This window comes from Diabrotica virgifera, chromosome 1 (genome assembly GCF_917563875.1).
Source record: "Diabrotica virgifera virgifera chromosome 1, PGI_DIABVI_V3a".
Classification (NCBI taxonomy): domain Eukaryota; kingdom Metazoa; phylum Arthropoda; class Insecta; order Coleoptera; family Chrysomelidae; genus Diabrotica; species Diabrotica virgifera.
The window spans coordinates 10,132,818-10,154,138 of record NC_065443.1 but is presented as its reverse complement, the minus strand read 5'-3'; the positions used below and the strand labels follow the sequence as shown (position 1 = coordinate 10,154,138).

The window sequence follows — 21,321 nt, the reverse complement described above, 5'->3', positions numbered from 1 at the left end:
ATTGACCAAAAAATTACAATTAAAGATTGTGAATTGGAATATCTTGACTCACGCTATGTTATGAGAAATGAACAGAGCTATTATCACTTGGTGCAACTCATTCTTCTAGGTAAGGTAGTAGTTCAGAGAGGATTAGGGAAAAGAAGAATATCTTGGTTTGAAAACTTAAGAAAGTGGGTCAATACGTCTACAACTGGACTCTTCTAAATAGCTGTAAGAAGAAGATTATAATTAACTTAGTTTCGAAAAATTCACTCGCTTAGCCACCCGTGAAGGGGTGGATTTAGGTTAAGTTCTTCGACGAATATAGATGCTAATTCTTGTAGTTGCCACTTCTAGTGGGGTGAAAAATGATTACCATTACCTAGAATCGTCTCTTGAGTTAAGCGAGATGATTAAAATAGAAGAAGAGGAGTAGTACATTATGTATCAGAATGATTCCAGTGAAACAAAAAGATAAAATTCAGTGGTCGTTTCCAAAAGCATGTCCACTGTTGGTACTTTTCTGGAGAGCAAATTCAAATTTCCACTAAGGCCATAAAATTACAGTTTTTTCTTATCTGTCAACTCACATAAATAGCTGTATAAACATTAAACTTAAAACCAAATATGACATTTCCAAAACTGTGATTTTATGGACATAGTGGACATTTGAATTTGTTTTTCTGAAAAATATCGAACAGGTAATGGATTGTAGATACTTAGGTGTAAAAATATCTAGCGACAGGCATCTGTGGCAAGAATCAAAACAGCAGGCAACGAAAGCAGCGAAAATATCTGGTTTTCTGAGGGATATAATCTGGCGGAATAAATATATGAGCACCGAAAGCAAAGTCCGCATTTATAAGACATGTGTTAGACCCGTACTGACATACGCAGCTGAGACAAGGGCCGAGACAATAAAGACCAAACAAATAATAAGAACAACAGAGATAAAAACCCTAAGATCCATAAGAGGTATCACACTCAGAGATAGAATACGAAACGAAGACACATTGAGAGAGCTAGGCGTTCAAGACGTATTGAGATGGACAAGAGCGCGACGAGGCATGTGGAGAGACCACGTAGATCGGATGGACCCTGAACGTATAGCGCATTGGGCGAAAACACAGAAGCCCAACACCAAGCGACCCATAGGAAGACCCAAAAAACGATGGTACGAGAGTTGGAGCTCCGGATCGTAGCAAAGACTGTAACAGAAGAAACAGGACATAATCCTATTACAAGAAGAAGAAGCAGAAGAAGAAAAATATCGAAAGTGGACAAATCAGTTTTTGGCAAACGGCCACTCAATTATATAATATTGCATACGACTAGCTGCAAGTGCTTAGAAGTATGAGTGGAGAAAAAAAGTATCAAACTAAGAATAAAATTATATTAGGAAAAGTCTAGACAGGTACTTATTAACCATATTAGAAAGAAAAATATGATAAGGGGCCTCTTCTTTAAATAATTTATTTTAACACCCCATTTTTAAAAATTGTTGTCTACTCCCCTGTCCTTAATATATTTCTATCAGTATAAATATAAGGAGTAGCAATAAATTACCATATATTTGTTCATCGTAAAACTCAGCCTGTCGATACAGCAACAAAAAAAGGTTTAATTAATTTTTTTCAGCGATCCAAGCCTAACAATCTGACTGGTTATTGAAAGCAGCACACGATTTTTTCAGCAGTAAATCATGACCGACCAGAAATCATCCGGTGTCATGAATCACATCACGTATCTAAAATCAGGAATTATTTTTCAATAACTTTTAATCTAGCGTTTCGATACTACCTTCTTCGCGGATGATTTATGTCACTGAGAGGATTCTGATTCTCATCCTTATAGGATTTTTGCGGAGGAGATGTATACAATGTGTGCCTTGTTAAAAAGTACACAAAGAAAAGATCCTGTGGGGGATTTTGTGAAACTTTTAGAGCTGATTCTTCAGGAAAAATTCTTTAATTTGTTCTTAGATGACTTCTTCATACATATTAATTAAAATATCTTACTATATAAAAGTGATCCCTTTCTTTTTTTGTTTTCCGTTTCGATAATACACATATTTTCAAAAGGTGGACTGTATAGCATGGTGTTTAAATATCGACGAAAAGGCCATCAAGAATACTAATATGTTAAAGTATAACCGACTGTAAAAGAAAACGATGAGGAAAAGTAAGTTATGTATACGAGGTTTGTTGATTATATTTCGACTGTTGGTATACTAATATGTTAAAGTAACTCTCTCTCTCTCTCTCTTGTCGTTTCCTCATTACCGAGGATCGTGATTTCTTCCAATATTCCTAACAATGTTTCTCCATTGGTCTCTATCTTCAGCTGCTCTAAGAGCTTCGCAGAATGGGTTTCCAGCTGAATGCTTTATTTGGTCAGACCATCTAGTTGGTGATCGTCCTCTTGATCTTCTCCCCGGAACGTTTCCAGAAACCATTAATCTCTCCAAACTGTCGTCACCTCTGCGAACCACGTGACCAAAGAATTGCAGAATTCGTTGCAGACATATTGTGGACAGCCTTTTTTAATACTGAGTTGGTTTAGAATGGAAACGTTTGTCTTATGAGCTGTCCAAGGTATGCGCAGCATTCTTCTCCAGCACCACATGTCAAAGTCATCAATTTTTTAGCGCTCGCATGCGCGAAGTATCCAAGTCTCTGCTCCGTATAGAAATATTGAGAATACAAGGGCATTCACTAGTCTCATCTTGATATTTTGAGAGATAGATCTGTCTTTCCAAACTTTAGTTAGGCGGCTCATCGCATTTTTTGCCATATCAATACGTCTCCGAACTTCTGCTTCACAGTTACCATCGTTAGTTATACTAGACCCGAGATAGATAAAGGTGATTACTATCTGGTATTCCTGTAACATGTTAGTCAGTTGAATAGTGTCGAATCTGTCGACCACCATTATGTTTGTCTTAGCTTTATTGATTTTCAGACCAAGTTTATTGCTTTCGTACTCAACTCTTCGAAAAAGATCAAACATTTCTTGCTCATTTGCTGCTATAAGTGTAGTGTCATCAGCAAATCTTAAATTGGAGATTTTCCTACTGTTACTCCACCGGCCCATCCTTCTAAAACCATCCTCATGACATGTTCACCATAAATGTTAAATAAGTCAGGTGACAACACGCATCCTTGTCTAACACCTCTCTCGGTCTTGAATTGGTTTGAGAACTTCTGATCTAGTCGTACTGTCGCTATATTAGACTGGTACAGATTTTTAATAAATGTCACCAGGTGCATTGGTGCGCCCATTTCTATTTCTATTAAAATTGACCACAGATTTATCCAGTTTACACAATCAAATGCCTTTTGGTAGTCAACGAATCATATAATCATAGATACTTGAAATTCTCTATATTTTTCAATGAGTTGTCTCAGGTTCAGGATTTGTTCCCTTGTACCTTTAAAGTAACACCGACTGAAAAAGAAAACGATGAGGAAAAGTAAGTTATATGAGGTTTGTTGATTATATTCCGACTGTTGGTACCTATAACTTCTGTATGCACTTTTAAAGTTTTTCATTTCTTCCTTTCAATCAGGATTAGACTTTTGGAAACACGTAGATTTCGCCAGGTGGAGATGTGGCAAATATGTGGTTGCTTATTTGAGAATGAGAATCCTGAAGTTATCATTTCCCATTTCGAACCTCCTTTTTCCAATTTTTTCTCATGTTTAGTTCCTCATGTAAAATTTGTCTCACGACTTCTTTATTAATATGTACATATTCAGTCACGTTTTCAGACATTCAATGTCATCGTCGTCACCATCTTCAAAATCCTTCCTCTCTTCAAAGCATGAGTACCACTCAAAATCCCGTAAACCCTCTGCAAAGTTTCACAGCTTTCTGACACTGAGTTCCTAAGTTTTAACAAAAATTTTAAATTTAATCTTTACTCAAATTGCAAGGCTTCTACCATTGAAGAACTTACGTTTACTTTACTTCAGGAGCATTGGTGATCATCACGGCCCATTTTATTCTGTCTGCAGCGTTTCTGAAGAGTTCTATTGTTGTAATAGAAAAATAAACTGCTCGTCAAAAGTTAGAAATATAGAAAATTCTGCTGAATTTTTATAGTAGATTTTTTCGTGAACAGATTAACGAATTCCGCTAATTTTCTTTTTATTATTTTAGACTTTTCTTTAGTATTTACACAGTTATGCAAAGGTTTACTCAAACTTTTTTTTGTACTTATACCGGGTGGAAGAAAAGAAATGTTTTTCTTATGTTAAGTTTGAGACGCCCTGTAGGGAGGACGAGGTACAAATGAGATTATATATTGAAATGGTATTGTATTCTTATGTTTTGTGAACATTTTGTTTTTTGAATGTCCCTGATATCTTTAGAAATAAAAAAATATAGACGGTTTTGTAATTTAACATGTGTTTTAACCGAAACAAAAGTTTGAGACACTTTCTAGGGAGAAAAGGCACAAAGGTGAGTATACCTTGATATTTTGTTATAGTGTCATATTTTGTGAATATTTTATTTTTTTAATTTCTCTGATATCTTTAATAACAAAGAAACTAGACGATATTACTCTTTAATATGTGTTTTAACTGACAACATGCATCACATCACACATGTGAAACATAGAAAAACATATTAAAGAGTAATACCGTCTAGTTTCTTTGTTATTAAAGATATCAGAGAAATTAAAAAAATAAAATATTCAAAAAATATGAGACTACAACATAATATCTGGGTATACTCTTTGTGCCTTTTTCTCCCTACAAGGTGTCTCAAATTTTTCTTTCGGTTAAAACACATGTTAAATTACAAAACATTTTAAAGATATCAGGGACATTCAAACAACAGCATGTTCATAAAACATAAGACTACAATATTATTCTGATGTATACTCACATTTGTACCTCGTTCTCCCTACAGGGTGTCTCAAACTTAACACAAGAAAAACATATTTTTTTCTTCCACCCGGTATAAGTACAAAAAAGAAGTTTGAGTAAGTCTTTGCACAACTGTGTAAATACTAAAGAAAAAGCTAAAATAAAAAAAATAGCGGAATCCGTCTGTTCGCGAAAAAATCAACTATAAAAAACAGCATAATTTTCTATATCCCTAACTTTTGACGAGCAGTTTATCATTAACTGTGACATATTAAGAAGACCTCAGTCGTGTTTATTGGTGTTGTATACGTTTTTGATGACCTTGATTACATATTATAATTTACAATCTCATCTACAATTTTTTGTTTACTTTTTTAATCTTGTAACTATTGTATGCTTTACGTATTTCTGAGGTTAAAAGTTTACATGTGTATGCACTTATAAAAATCAACCAATAATTGAAATATGCAAATAGGACAATAAAAAAGAATTCCTTGCCACTATTGTACATTTTTCAATGATGTGTTAGCCTACGTGACCTTAAGCTGACTAAGACGATATTATTCCATACCTTTATTTGTTAAACAACGTTAGTGTGTTGTAATTTTTATTTATTAAACAAAATAAACGTAGTCGTACATTCTTAACAATGTAGAGGCGCCTATTGTTATTTTAAAATACATTTTACAATAAGCCACTTTAGATAACGCACTGGGTAATCCTCTATCTAATATTAGCAAATATCGACGCAATACAGGTTGATGATATGAAAATGTCTCACCATTAATGGCTTCATTGCCAGAAAAAATTTGAAAAATCGACAAGACAGATCTATTTAGCGAAGTGAATATGTTAGGTTATAGTTAAGATTTAACTATCTAGCAAAGGTAAATGTTATCCTAAAGATTTTAAAAATGGGATGGGAAGTCAAGTGGGCCATGTGGCACATACATAAAGTTTATTAAATTTAATTTGCTCTTGCATGTTAGTCTAATTTACTATTATTTGTTTAATAGTTTCCAAAAAATCGCGTTAAAAAGTTAAAACTACTGTAATTAAATGTGTTTCATAGAACATTTCTTTCATTTGTCCATAATAGTTGAAGACACAAGTGCATGATGGGTCTATGTGACATTTTCAAGTTATTGAGAAAAATGAAGTTAAAGTTTTTATACTAGAACTTTTTTAATATAAGATCTAAATAGACTAAATTTATGGGATAGGTAGTCCTAAAACTAATATATTTATTAACAATATTAAAAAAAACTTAAAAAAAAACATTTATTATATATTATTTACATATAAAAAGTGTACATAGATCCTTTATGCATGTACATTTTAACATTTACTGTGTACATAGATCCTTTACGCTCTAGTATCTAAAATATTAATTTTAAAACGTGTTTGACTTGTTTGAAAGATGTATAGGTTCGAAAAATTTACTTTTAACATAAAAAACATATTTTGAAAAAATTGTCACATAGACCCTTCACGCACTTGTGTCTTCAGTTATCTTTAATATCTCTGTCCATGTTTCCATATTTTCTGTTGATACATTGTACATTTTTAAATGTTGTTTTTCTATGCATCACCTGCTTGTGGCTGCTTTAGAATGTGAAAAAATCCGAGTAATCGTTCAGTGTCTGCACTGTTAAAATGCGTAGTTTAATATTTCTGTTCAGAAATTTACTTTTTCTTTGATCTTCTGAATGCCTCCGCCATTTCATATTCTTGCAATGGAGCTGTTTAGATTTGTAGCGCGGTTACTTCAAAAATTCCTCTAATATGCCATTGTTCAATCATAATCCTATACAGCATAAACGCTATACCAATAACGCTAATGCAGACAGAGGAATATAACAACAAAGAGTCTGCCTGTAGAATGTAAAATTAACTTTGACAAGCGCATCACATGAAATGCTAGAATATAAAAAGAGCACTGAAAAAAATGTTCTATGACTATTGCATGAAATTTACAGTACAAAGAAATATGGCTAGAATGGACTTACTCAAAAATTCGTCTGACAAAAAAGAGACAGGAAAATTAATTAAAAGGAGAAAACTGAATACCAGGAACAAATAATCAGAGATACATGTAGAAGAAAATGGATAGAACAACAATGTAACAAAATTCTTTAAAGGAAAATGAATAACCATTTTCAATTTTTGATTTACATGTTTACTCTGATTGGAGTACGAAGGGAACCATTCTCGTTGGAACTTTCCGCGCTAAGCAGATGAGACGTGAATTATAAATTGTAAAATCCCCTTATCTTCTTTAGTCTCAGCATCCGCTACAGATTGCAAATTTTAGAAGCCTCACAGGTGTAACCAGAGAAGGTTCCCGTTGTTTTCAATCTGGTGGGATGTAGAGTAATATTTTTGGTATTGCTTTATGTGCTATTAGATTGAAGACTTAAGTCTTCTTTAAAGGAGTTTCAGGGATCAGGGCTGAGTACCAAGCAAGAACAGGAAACTTCCTTCAAAAAGACAACGGCGAGCTTATTAGTAATTGTAATGACGAGAAGTAACAATGCTTGGTCAAAGGGAAGAAGAAGTTACTGTACCAATCCACAATTATTATTATTATTATTATTGCGTATTATCAATGCGGATTCAGACTGGGCCGCTCTAAAATTTACTTAATAAAGATAGTGGAAAAATGCTGGGAGTTTCTGTTCATAGATTTTAAAGAGGTGTTTAATAGTAGACCAGTGCGCATCTGTAAAAATATTAGTACATTTGGAAGTTGAGAAGTGACTCATATTTTTTTGCAGAAATTGCTTGAAAATAACTCATATAATAATATTTGAGTTATCCTCCCACTCAAAAAGGTCCGAAACATTGTTTAAATAATCAAAATGTCAAAAAATGAAGGAAACATTCGATTTTTTTCTTCGTTTTTTGATTATAACTTTGAAAGTAATCATTTCTGAGAAAAGTTGTACTGACATAAAAGTTGCACAATTAAGTTTCCTACAGTAGAGAATTCGGTAAAACTTTTAAAAATTGTCAGCCTTGTTGCAAAATAGCAATAATTGCGAAAAAACGATAAAAAAACAAGTATTCGCATTTTACGTTTTTCAACCATTTATGCTAAACTTAGGACCTTCATATTTTACAAAGAAAAACTTTATGATATAAGAAAATAATACTGTGAATTTCATTAAGATCGCTTGAATAGATTTTGCAAAATAAATTTTGCAATCCAGCTTTCGCAAAAAAAATATTTTTTTCAAAACCTTGCAGAACTGAATATAAAGCAGACAGCAAGTTTAATTTTTTTTGCTTATAGAAGAATACCGTACCTTTTATTTGCAATTTGTAAAATTAAAATCGGTTAACCACTACGGCGTCAGAAATTTTTTTAAATACACATTTTTTTGGTGCTACGCGCAGGACAGCGCATAGTTTGCTCTGATTGGGCATTCCAATGACCTTTGATAATGATTGACAAATTTTAATTTGTAGTACATTTCAATATAAATAAATAAATTTGTTTATTGCAAAATAAAAACATATGCTCTGTCCTTTGAAATAACACTTTTTTTGGCAAAAACTTTATTTGTTCATATGTTTTAAGTTAGAGAATAAAAGTTTATTATTTTTATACATATGCAACTGTTTAAACAATATTTCACAAACAATAATCAAATAAGTTTGATTTTTGTGGAATTAAAATATTAAAATACAACAAAATATAGTGTAAGAAAATAATATATAAAGATTGGAAGAAATTTTGGTGAAAATCAACTTGTGTGAATCGAACACCGCTGTCCTGCGCGTAGCACCAAAAATTAATGTTTATTTAAAAAAATTCCTGACGCCGTGGTAGTTAATGTATTTTAATTTTAAAAATTGCAAATGAAAGGTACGGTGTTCTTCTATAAGTAAAACAAATTTAACTTGCTATCTGCTTTATTTTTACTCCTGCAACATTTTGAAAAAATGATTTTTTTTGCGAAAGCTGGATTGCAAAATTTATTTGACAAAATCTATTGCACTGATATTAATGAAATTTACAGCATTGTTTTACTATATTATATAATTTTTCTGGGAAAAACATGAAGGTCCTAAGTGGAGCATATATGAAAAAAGTAAAATGCAAATACTTGTTCTTTTATGTTTTTTTCGCAATTATTGCTATTTTGCAACAAAGGTGACAATTTTTAAAATTTGTAACCAATTCTATATTGTAGGAAATTTAATTACGCAAGTTTTATATCCGTACAACTTTTTTTGAAAGTGAATACTTTGAAAGTTATAATCAAAAAACGAAGAAAATAATCGAATTTTTGCTTCATTTTTTGACATTTTGATTATTTAAACAATGTTCCGGGCATTTTTGAGTGGGAGGATAACCCAATTATTATTATAGGAGTTAATTCCAAGCAATTTCTGCAAAAAAATATGAGTCACCTCTCAACGTCCATCTCAAAACAGATGCGCCCTGGACTATAGAGTATGCAGTAATGAAAATTTGAAATTAACAATGAACCAAAACATAGACCTGGAATCAGGCACGGATCTAGAAATTCATAATAGGGGGGGGGGTCCAGACTTACTTACTGATCGTTTGAAAATAAGAGTTGGCAGAAAAAAATAATAAATAATAGAAAAATGCTTATAGACTATATACAATAGGGGGGTCCATAACCCCGTTGACCCCCTCTATATCTGCGCCTGCCTGGAATACATAATCAAAAGTGCAAAAATCGAAAAACACACTTTAGTATTTCATCGAAAAGGAACAAACTTAGCGTTGGCATTGGCAGACCATATCGATCTAACTGGAAACACCAGATAAAGGATGAAGAAAACTTTTATCAATTTTGAGAAGGAAATAAAAAAGGTGGGGCAATGAAATCAATACGTAATATAATGTATATGAGCCTCAATAACCGAAATAGAGGTAAAATCAGATAGACCATCACCATCAACCACTTTAACTTTAAGCTCATCAGAGAATTTTAGTTCTTGGTTGAAAATGGATAAAAAATGGAGATTGTTGAAAATTCTTTAATAAGAGAAGGCTTATTGTTCCCCTCCTCTAATTTTGTAAAATGCAGCAAGAAATGCCGTTTCTGCAGCAAGAGTAATAAGTTAAAACATTTTTAACCAGTCGTATCTTATCTAAAATTCAATTTTAAATAAAAGTAGAAAAAAGACTTGCCACCAGACAGCCAATATGTGAACAAGTCGATTTAGAGCTCAGATGGTACCTAGAGTATATTACATGTAGTTCAGAGAAATAAGGAAAAGAAATATCCTGTTGGTAACACAACCCCCTCCAGGCCGAAACCAAATTTTTTGAGTAGTATTGACATCTATATTAATAACCTATATGTTTCCTGCAGCCGATTTTGACGATATACATAGTTATAAACAAATGAAGATCAAAAAACGGTAAATTTTCGTTTTTTTCGTCTATTATCAAAAAGTTAAGCATTTTAAACAAATTTGAGAGTAAGAAACTCATAAATCGTATAACTTCAATATGGGGTTCGCTGAATATATCTATCCTTATTGGTTGCTTGAAAAATTGCAAAATAAATCATAAATTTTCAGTTTTTATAAATATTCATAACTTATGTAAAAATTAACTTAGAACCTTCTTATTACACGGAATGCTGAAACTTCTGGTGCTTAAATCATACCCTAAATTTCAAAGCAATTGGTCAAATAGCTTAAAAGCTATTTAATTTGTTTTCCCAAATTAATTTTTTTGCAACACTATAAGTCAGAAGATGATGAGGTTACAGTAATACTTTGGATAGTTTATGAAGGAAGAAGATTTACACTATTAATTTAATTAAGAAAAAATGACAAAAAATAATTCTAAATATTGCAAAATTATTATGCAAGAACATGTGAACTAAAAAATGGGGATTCAGTCTTTCTAAATATGAAAAAAAAATTTTTTTCTACGGGTAACGGTTAAAAAGTTATTCTAATTGTTTATAAGTAAGCCAAAAATCAACAAGTTTTTGCAAAATAATTTTACACTGTTCAAAATTACTTTTTGTCATTTTTTTAAATTGAGTTAATAGTATAAATGTTCTTCTTGCATAAAATGTCCGATTTATTACTGCAACCTCATAATTTTCTGACTTATATTGTTCCAAAAGAAATGAATTTGGGATAAACAAATTAAATAATTTTAAAATTTTTGACCAATTGCTTTGAAGTTTAAAATATAATTTAAGCACAAGAAATCTCACCATTCCGTGTAATAAGAAGGTTCTAAGTTAATTTTTACTTAAGTTATGAATATTTATAAAAACTCAAAATTTATGATTTATTTTGCAATTTTCTAAGCAACCAATAAGGATGGACATATTCAGCGAACGCCATATTGAAGTTTTTTATACGATTTATGAGTTTCTTACTCTCAGATTTGTTTAAAATGCTTAACTTTTTGGTAATAGACGAAAAAAGTGAAAATGTACCGTTTTTTGATCTTCATTTGTTTATAACTATGTATATCATCAAAATTGGCGGCAGGAAACATATAGGTTATTATTATAGATGTCCATACCACTCAAAAAATTTGGTTTCGGCCTGGAGGGGATGTGTCACGAGAAAAATCTTATTTCTCTAGACTAATGGAATATTTTGAACATCCATGTTTAGGGCTGTAACTTTTTATGAGCACATTTGTACTAAGGTAAGTTAGGTTCAATCGAACTGTTTTTGACTCCAGAATGTGTGGTATAATTTATGACCAATCTTTTCGGGACACCCTGTATATAGGTCAGTAAAATGAAATACGGCGATGAATTAACGTGAAATACGGCGATAAAATTTCACAAAAATTTGGATATATTTCATCTATGTTTCCTTGACGGATCACTTTTAAAGGGTTTTTACCCATATATTTTTATAATATTGTATTTTGGTAGTTAGCATGTTAGATCACGTAAGCACTGATGATGATTAGTAATCCAATCGAAAACTAGTTCTGTGATGTAGCCTTTTTTCGGGATTTTTAAATTTATACCTTTTATAAAGGATCTTTGTTGTTTTTTTTTTAGAAAAAAAAACGTTGCTTTTAATCATCTTTAAATATTTTATTCTTTTTATTAATATTTTCGACCTATTGGAGAGGGAGGATATGTCAACTATTATTATTGAAGTTATCACACAACTTTTTCTGCAAAAATCAGAATGCCACACCTCTCGCATCCAAATGTAGTCGTTTTTTCACAGGTCCGTCGTGGTCTATAAACATAGTGGACCTTTACAATCAAAATATGCATACCGAAAATCTTTTATCAGATTTGTGCATACAAATCTCAATTTTTGGAGAATTTGTATCTTTCGGCGTATCAACAAACACCGCGACGTTTTAAAAAGCAATAAAAGACCCACATTAATAGCCCTACAAAGCATTTTCGTGTTTGGTTACTTTATTACCTCAGAACTACGGCACTAAATTTGTTAACAAAAACCCTCCACGCTTTTGTTTTGTTTGTTGGGTAGTAAATTTGAAAGCGTGGTTTATGTAGGTGGAAATGTCGTTGGTTTTATTAGGAACGACGTTGCTTTTTTATTCGCGCAAAGGTCTATTCACACTGATGCTCTGCTCCTGATACGATCTCGTTCCCGCTTTTTACACGATACAACTTAAGCTGGAATCCAACGGAACGTGGCGCGGCACGATAAGAGAAATATAAAATATCTAATAGAAAAGATAAAACTAAAGACGGTAATGAACATAACGTGAAATACGTTAGGAACTTGGGCTAGGACCTAACCCTCTATTTATGGGAGCGGAGTGGGGTCAGCTGTCTCGTCGTTTGTCGGCAAATGAACGCGGTTCAAAGGAAGTCAGCAGCTGATACAGACCCTTCCAACTCGGCTAGGGACTATTAGCAACAAATTGTTGCATATATACTAGAGATGAATTGCCTCCATTCACCAGGACATGAAAATATGATGTTATCTATGAAAGCAAATTTGTCATTTTCATCGATTCAATATGACAGATGCCTTGGGAGACTTAGCTCTATACTACGATAAAAACCATCTAAAACTCAATCCCACAAAAACCCAGGTATGTGCTTTCCGCCTAAAGGAAACCCCAAACCGACGCGAAAGTTTTGCGACGCGAATTTTCCGTAGCGGAACATTCGCAGGCGGAGCGGTAGCGGACAAGGGTTCCCCATATTGACGCGAAAGCCGACGCGACTATTCGCCATACAAATGTGAACAAATTATATTTTTAAATCGGCCAACAGGTTTAGGAAATACAAGACATCAAAAATGACCAAATTTTTAAGTGGGCGTAATCTCTATGCAAGCAAATTAATAATAATATTATAATATATAATGAAAACTTATCATTTTCTCCTAATTCTAACTCTATACTATTCCAGACTTTATCCTTTTTTCTTATATTTTTATAATCTTCGTCCGTTAAATAATATATTATAGGATATTGTTTAACAATTTCAATGAGTTTTTCTGTAACAACCATTTTAAAACACGCGAAACTACAACGGTAGCGGAAAAAACCGTGCAAGCAGCGTTTCATGAAAGGAACGCTGTTCTGCCGCGACCGTTGCGGATTCCGCGCAAAGTGGTCTGAACACCTTCATAATCCGCCGTGAATATCGGTTCCCCGCGATTCCGCGTAGGTTGCGGTTGCGAAAGTTTCGCGTTGGTTTGGGGGATCCTTTAGACACAAGTATACCCGAAGGCCGCTGGAGGTGGAATGGCCTGGTCAGATGCTGGAACACAACGAGACGCCAAAATACCTTGGCGTCCGTCTGGATAGAACTCTATCTTACCGATACCACTGTCAAGATGTCAAGAAGAAAGTAAGTGCCAGAAATAATATCATCCGCAAGCTAACTAATACAAAATGGAGAGCACAATCACACACTCTCCGCACTTCTGCCTTAGCATTATGTTTTTCGGCCGCGGAGTTTGGAGCACCAGTATGGGCAAACTCTGCTCACGCAAAGAACGTCGACGTGGCTCTAAATGAAACGATTCGTATAATATCGGGTTGCCTGAAACCGACACCTATCGAAGAGGTATACTCTAGCTGGGATTGCTCCACCACCTATCAGGAGGAAGGTCACGTCAGAGGCAGAACGAAAAAAGCAGGAGACGGACCGAAGACACCCCTTATATGACCACCAAACTCTGACCAGAGACGCCGAATACACCTATGGCAAGCGTCAGCTACCGTGACACATTTTCCTTCCTCAGAGGAAATGGCTGCTGGACACAATTTACCGTATCCGACTTAGGATGCTTGAAAAGCGCTAAACAGACTAACAACCGGCGTTTCACGTTGTGCTAGTAACCTGAAAAAATGCGGATACCAGGAGGACGATACCTGCGACTGTGGCGCGGTTGAGACCAGCCGGCATCTACTATCATGCACAGAGATGAGAGAGACCTGCATAGAAGAAGACTTAATTATAGATAATGACAGTTCCATCTATGTGGCCAACCATTGGAAATACAGAATTTAAAGTTGTTGGTGTTCCGGACACTGGACACGGAAAGTACCGATTAAATGAGTGCATCACTTGGAATAAAGCAGCCATATACAAATCACACTACACTTCTCAAGATCAAAGAAGAATTATCTTATCTACAGGCTCAACAAAATGATATTTCCTTCCCATACCATGTGTACCTTCCCATATGGGAATAACTTTCAAGGAAGAATTGGACTCTCTACCAAGCAATGCAATACCCGAACAAAATATTGCTATTATTAATAAAATACCTTGAACTGATCACAAAGTTAACATCAAAGGCCACATCTACAGAGCGTGGCAAACTACTTGGGATTACACTGTCACTAAATTCAAAGACCGCCTAGATCACGTAGAAACCACAATCATCTTTCAAGCAGTAGAAAGGTCCAAGGCATCATCAACCAACTCCGAATAGGACACACTTTACTTACACATAAGCATATCTTCAACAAGGAGGCTGCTCGGATGTGTACCAAGAGCAACACACAAGTATCAGTGAAACATATTATAATGATAGAGTGTCCAGTACACCAGAACGAAAGAATCGCGTGTGCCCTTAGTCATTAGTCACAATTTAAAAAATGTGCTGACTTCAAATTTAACATATTTATTAAATTATCTCAAAATAACCCAACTATATACCAAATTGTAAGGTATTATTATGGAATAATACGTAGCTTATTGTCTGTGGATATATCCCCGCTAATAATAACCCTTAGTGGTTGATGCGGGTATATATGTTTAAATAAAAAAACTTGAATTTTTAAATTCAAAGTTTGTATTTCACATCTAAATTTGTGGAAGTCGATATCTACTTACAATAAAAATACTCCTATAAATGTTTATATAAACAATGGTAGTTATTTTTTTATATAATTGTGTGTACTTGCTTTTAAACTTATTTTAACACCGTTACGAAACTTTTTAAAACTTTATATGATCCTTATTCCAGAAACTTCTACCACAAACATTCTATACACACACTTATACTACAAACTACGTACAACTATTTGCACAACAAATATGCAGTTCTCGATAGTTTATATACATTTTTGGCAAACAATAAAATTGTTGTTCTTTTCAAGGTGAAGTTAGCATTTATCATTTTTCCGTATACAAAAAGAACTGATATCAACGGTATTTTGATAGTGATTTATATCAGCTGCCGAAGTATATTTGTATCGTAGATTAGTGTGAAAAACAACAAGTTTTAAAAGGTGTCTGAAGTAAGACTCAGAAAAGAACCGTTTTCTTTAGGTGTATGATAAGCCGGCAGAAAATTTTGAAAGCGTTAACAGAATGCCGACTAAACCATCACTGCACAAAGGGCTTGTCCATATGTAGGCGGTTTGCCAACGCCGACTGCGCGGTTTACCTGTTTTACTTGATCTCACCCTAATGCCGCCCTTGATGTTACCAAGAAAAACAGGGGGAAAACAGGTAAACCGCGCAGAATCCCAAATGAAGAAATACGTAGTAAAAAAACGCGTCCTTAAAATGGAAATTTGCAGAACAAGTCGCCAGATTTTCAGACAACAGATGGATTAAACGTATGGTCGAGTGGAGGTCCCCCACTAACCAGATGGACCGCGGATCTGAAGCATGTTATAAGCAACTAGATGCAAGCCGCACAAGACAGAGACAAACCTATCTCCAGCAATGGACATGTACACATTGTAGTTGAATATGATAATGATAATTTTAACGTAAATTTTGGACCAATACACTTGGCAATAGCAATATTGTCTAATTATTTTATAAGGATCATGTAAATACCTGCTTTTAGCTCAGTACCTAATAAAGTATAATATATGAACTTGTATACACAATTTAAAAAGATAATGAAACTCTTACCTTCGGTAGCGCAGCCAGACACTGTTGCTTGACGTCCCAGACTAATTGGTCCCTAGGAAATTGGAGGCATTTTTGGACGTTAAGTTCGGGGACATGGATCCTGACCAAGAGGTGGCCCTCCTCGGGGCCTCTCTCGTCCTCCTCCTCCATCAGTCGAGCTAGTTCTTCACATCTGCAACAAATTTAAATTGTTGAGAACAAACGAATGATAACTTCTTGTTCTTGCAGTAAAGTTAGTGTAAAAAGAAACATTTCTTCTACATGCAATGCCTAACAAAATAGGCTCTGTAAAAATATTCGTTTTTATCCTGACGGAGCCAATAACATTACAAAGAAGATGACTACATCATGAATTATCTAAAAGAAGAAAAGCTGTCACTTTAACCACGCTTCATATTGACATACGACAATTTTGCCTCAAATATATAATTTGACAAATGCGATATAAGCAATTATTTCAAATGTTTCTTCTCCCAATAACAAAAAATATTCCTAATGTAGTGCATCTTCCAAACTATTTTAATATGTTTAGTGTCCTGATTTGTGTGAACTGTTTCTATGTTTTGTACTGACCTTTTTTTTAAATGATGACCTCACAATTTTGGATATTAACCACCAAAGAATAAAGTTGGGGCCTCTATTAAATTTTTTCATAAAAAAACCACCACTTTATAATGTAAAATAAATCATTATTTATGTATTCGTTCTTTATATACGTTATAACGACATCAAAATAAAAATGGCCATAACTCGTTAAATGCCGTGTATAATAGTGTCATACTTCATATTGTAAGAATAGAGATTGTGAGAGGAATCTAAATATAAGAAAATTACGCAGAGTGTCTTATTTAAAAAATTGTATGTTTCCCTTCCCACGTACTAGTTAATCACCCTGTAGAATTTGGCATATTAGCTAAGCTTAGAGAATGTCATTGCCTACCTACATTTTTTCCAAATACCTTTTTTTGGATATTCCCTACCATGATGGAATTATCGACCAATGTCCCCCTAAAAAATCACCCTGTAATTTGGGTATATTGTTCATAGCGTATTGGTTATTCTATAAAATAAGTGAACGTATACTAATACTACGAATATTATTATAAATAAAACGATCATAACTTAAAAGTGGTTAAAGAATTTAAATATCTAGGAGCAACAATCACCAATGAAAACAAAATACGTAGATCGAGAAGTTGAAACGCGAATAATGGCAGGAAACAGACCTTTCTTTGCAATGCAACATCTTACAAACTTCTCTCACGAGATACAAAAATTCAGATATATATGTTACAGTTCAAGTTGATTTTCAGTTAGAGTTGACTATTCCTAGTTCGAGTCAACTCCAACTAAAACGAGCAGTTAAAGTTGATTTGAAAAATTTAATTCAACTTTTACTAGTTTGAGTTGACTATTCCTGGATCGATTCAGTAAATGTTGATTATACGAGTATAATCTCACGTGCTTTTTGATGACTGTGCGTCTCTTTGTTTTGACCGTTTCAACTACTTATCATGATTTGAACATATAGGCCAGGAAATGAAGCTGAAAAAATGGAAAAACCTCGCAATTTTTTCGTCCAGCATCGATCTGTACAAAAAATTTAGGATTAGGCTCATTTTACTATCTAGGACATTTTCTATATTGAGCCGTTGTACGCTTTTGATTTTTTAAGGGTGATAACTACCCCTAATTATTGTCAAAAATTATAAAATAACATTTTATACTGTAATATGGTCAACATTTAGTTTTTATTAGTTAAATCATCATTGTTTTATGCTTTAGGATATAATATTATAATATTTCAACTCTTAAAACCACCCTTGTTGGAGATATATATAAAAAATTATTTATCATAAAAGAATGATTTCGGCTTGCATCGATTTGCATAAAAATTTGGGATTAGGATCATCTCACCCTGTACTTCATATTCTATATGATGCCCAAAGGTGTTGATTATTGTTAGGGGTGTGAACTACCCCTTATTGTCAAAAATTATATAAAAACATTGTAAACCTTAATATGGGTAAAATTTGGTTTTGATTGGTTAGATAATGACTGTTTTATGCTTTAGGATATATATGTAATATCATAATACTTCAAACCTTAAAAATCACCCTTAATAACATTGCAGTTTTTATAAGTAATTTAATAGATCCATACAGAAAAAAAGTAGAATTACGTACAAAAACATTTATTTACACAAACATACGAATTTACAAATACAAATACAAATAGTTTTTCAGTCATCTTCATCGAGATCGATGTCATCTTCGTCTTTTTCTATAACTGGTAGGCTATCTTATAGCTATAGGAGCTATAAGACTTTGTAAATTAAATTCCGTAAGATCCCTTAGTTTTTAAGTAGGATGAGTTTAAAGGGCTTGAATAATGAGTTGTTTGCTTGTAAAAATAGAGGTTTTAAGCAGCTATACCTCGCTAAATGTTCACTGTAAAGAAAATCTTTGCAAAGGTTAATTTTAGTTATTAAAAAGATACCATTTAATACATACTATAAAATTTTTTTTGTATCTCTAATATTTTCGGAGATATTTTGAATAAAGGGGAGATATTTGACGAAATTTCAAAAAAAATGTATCTCTCCAATCTCCAATTTTATCTCTTTTAACTCTAATTTTTCGAAATTTTAAATAGGTCAAACTTCTTGGGTATATTGATAATACATATACGAAAATAATTACAGAAGGCCGAAGATCAATTTGAATTAGGAGGGTAGTTAGGGGTTGTTTTGACTGATTTTTTCGTAGAAAAAAGTAGGTACCGACCTTATTTTTAGAAACTTTTTTTTGAGAGGTCTAATTTTACACTTACAAAAATATTCTGTAAGTAAGTTTTCCTCGAAAAATGTAGAGTTTTTCCGTTATTTGGCTTTGAATATTTCAAATTATGCATTTGACGAAAAAAGCTAAATTTAACATGCCGTATCTCAGTTTGTACTGGTTGTAGAAAAATTATAAAAAAAGAATTTTGTTTCTGTTTCTAAAAGATACAATTTTTAAAGCTACACAGTTTTTTTATTCACTGTATATTTTTTGAGTTATTCTCAAAAAACCCTCTAAAAAGTCGATTTTTTGTCGAAAAACTGTTACTTTCAACCGCGAATACCTCGAAAAATATTAGTTTTGCAAAGAAAATGTAAGGAACAATTATTTTTAGAAGTGCATTTTCCATCGACTTCCCTGGTTAAAATGTAATGAAAAATTCCCGCCCCCGAGATGGGGTGGTAACCACCAAGGTTTCAGCGTACAGCGTCATGATATAGAAAATGATCCTTGGGCTATTCCCTACCTTCTGTGAAGATTTCAAGTAAATCCATGATAAACGAAAATATTGCGAGCCAAAATGCTTCATTTCCTGAACTAATATACAGTAACATTTAATTTCTAAATAGAATCGGTTGTTTATGTGAATCAACTTTTACTAAATGGCATTGGGAAGAGTATACTTTAACTAGTTGCAGTCTACTTTTACTAGTAAATGTTGAATAAAAATCTTCATTTTATATTTATAATCAACTTTTACTGAAACCAGACCAGCCGTTTGAGTTGACTCGAACTGGATAATCAACTTGAACTGTAACATAATAATATAAGACCATAATACGACCAGCAGTCGCGTATGGGAGCGAAACATGGACGCTAACAAAAAGAGAAGTAAATATATTGCTGGTGTGGGAACGTAAAATCCTTCGAAGGATATATATTTGCAGGAAAGGGACAGTGTCACAAACGAATGGAGGCACAGATATAATATCGCGTTAGAGTCTCCCTTTCGGAAAGGAAAATCTAGTCAGATATATAAAGGCCAAAAAACTCAGATGGGCAGGGCATGTGATACGCAGTAACGACAATCTACTTATAAGCAATGTGTTTTGGGAAAGGCCAGATGGGAGAAAGTCTGTAGGAAGGCCTAGAAAAAAGTGGAAAGATGCAGTCAAAGAGGATCTGGAGAAAATGGGGGTGACACAATGGAAAATAGTGGCACAGGACCAACAAACATGCAAGGCAAAGGTAAACGCGGCAAAGACTAACGAACAGTTGTAATGTCATTGATGATGATGGTGATAAATGTATACTAATGTGCATAAAATTATAATTAAACCCACGTGCTGGTTGACGTAAAAGACCACATATCCTCCAAAATTTCCTTCCTCTTCCTTCTTCTCCAAAGCATCGACATTTTCACTTTTTATTCAACACAAAACACGAAAAAATTACAAAATCCCGAATTTCTTTACAAACTATGAATCAACAATTGTTCACACGAAGCACATGTTTCACCAAGTTATTTTTACTAATCCAAGTGACTTGACGATCTATGTTCAAACAACTTACATTCTTCTCAAACAGACACTCACTCAACAATGATGCCTGTCTGTTTGTTTTCGTGTGTGTATTTTATCTATACGGAGATTAGATTAGACATATATTTTAATCTGTATTGTGCTATATGCAAATTCTTCAGATATTTGCATGACAGTGATAGCTTAATTCTTAATCAGATGGTCTATATAGTTGAATGTAGATATGCCATAGTCCTGACAGGAAATCATTTGCGACTGAAATATGCAGTAAATAGTTGTCATAAAAGTAATACTGTGGCTATGGTGAACTGTATTTAGACCAGGACTAATCTGTAAAAAAACGTGTATTTTTGGATGTGAGAGGTGGCATTCGGATTTTTGCATATGACATCTTCAGTAATAATAATTTACTTATGCTCCTTCTCAAATATGTCCGGAACATTAATAAAAAAATTAAAATATTGTAAAAAGATAATTGAATTTTGTATGATATACGACTGGTCAAAAATGTCTTAAGGTATTACCTTTTCTGCAATATAGCAATAAATACAAAATAAGGGGGCAAAATACACCTGTTGTTATTCAATGTTTCTTAACCACTTGGCACTTAGAACCTTAGTAATTCGCTTAGAAATATCTTATAACTTACTTAAATGGTCTATCTACCAAATTTCATTAAAAATAATAGATTTTGCATAATAAATTTGTAATGTAAATGTTTTTAAAAAAGTTCAATTTTTTTACAATCTTTCTGAACAAAAAGTAGACCATTTAGAAGTTGGCTAAT

General features: G+C 33.3%; 1 protein-coding gene across 12 annotated transcripts in view; it reads right to left on the bottom strand.

The window, feature by feature from the left end:
- The window catches only part of LOC114327524 (SH3 and multiple ankyrin repeat domains protein 2), a 466,023-nt gene that overhangs the window by 136,643 nt on the left and 308,059 nt on the right, over positions 1 to 21,321 (bottom strand). For 7 of the 12 annotated variants that reach the window (XM_028276222.2, XM_028276430.2, XM_028276828.2 and 4 more), the window contains exons 1-2: positions 20,337 to 20,591; positions 16,211 to 16,382 (exon numbers count right to left, since the gene is read on the bottom strand). In XM_028276222.2, coding sequence (XP_028132023.2) covers positions 16,211 to 16,382; positions 20,337 to 20,410 — 246 coding nt within the window. In that variant the 5' untranslated portion in view covers positions 20,411 to 20,591. Of the gene's footprint in view, positions 1 to 16,210; positions 16,383 to 20,336; positions 20,592 to 21,321 lie in introns of those variants that run through there. The other 5 variants (XM_028276615.2, XM_028276550.2, XM_028276761.2 and 2 more) reach the window with 1 other exon arrangement.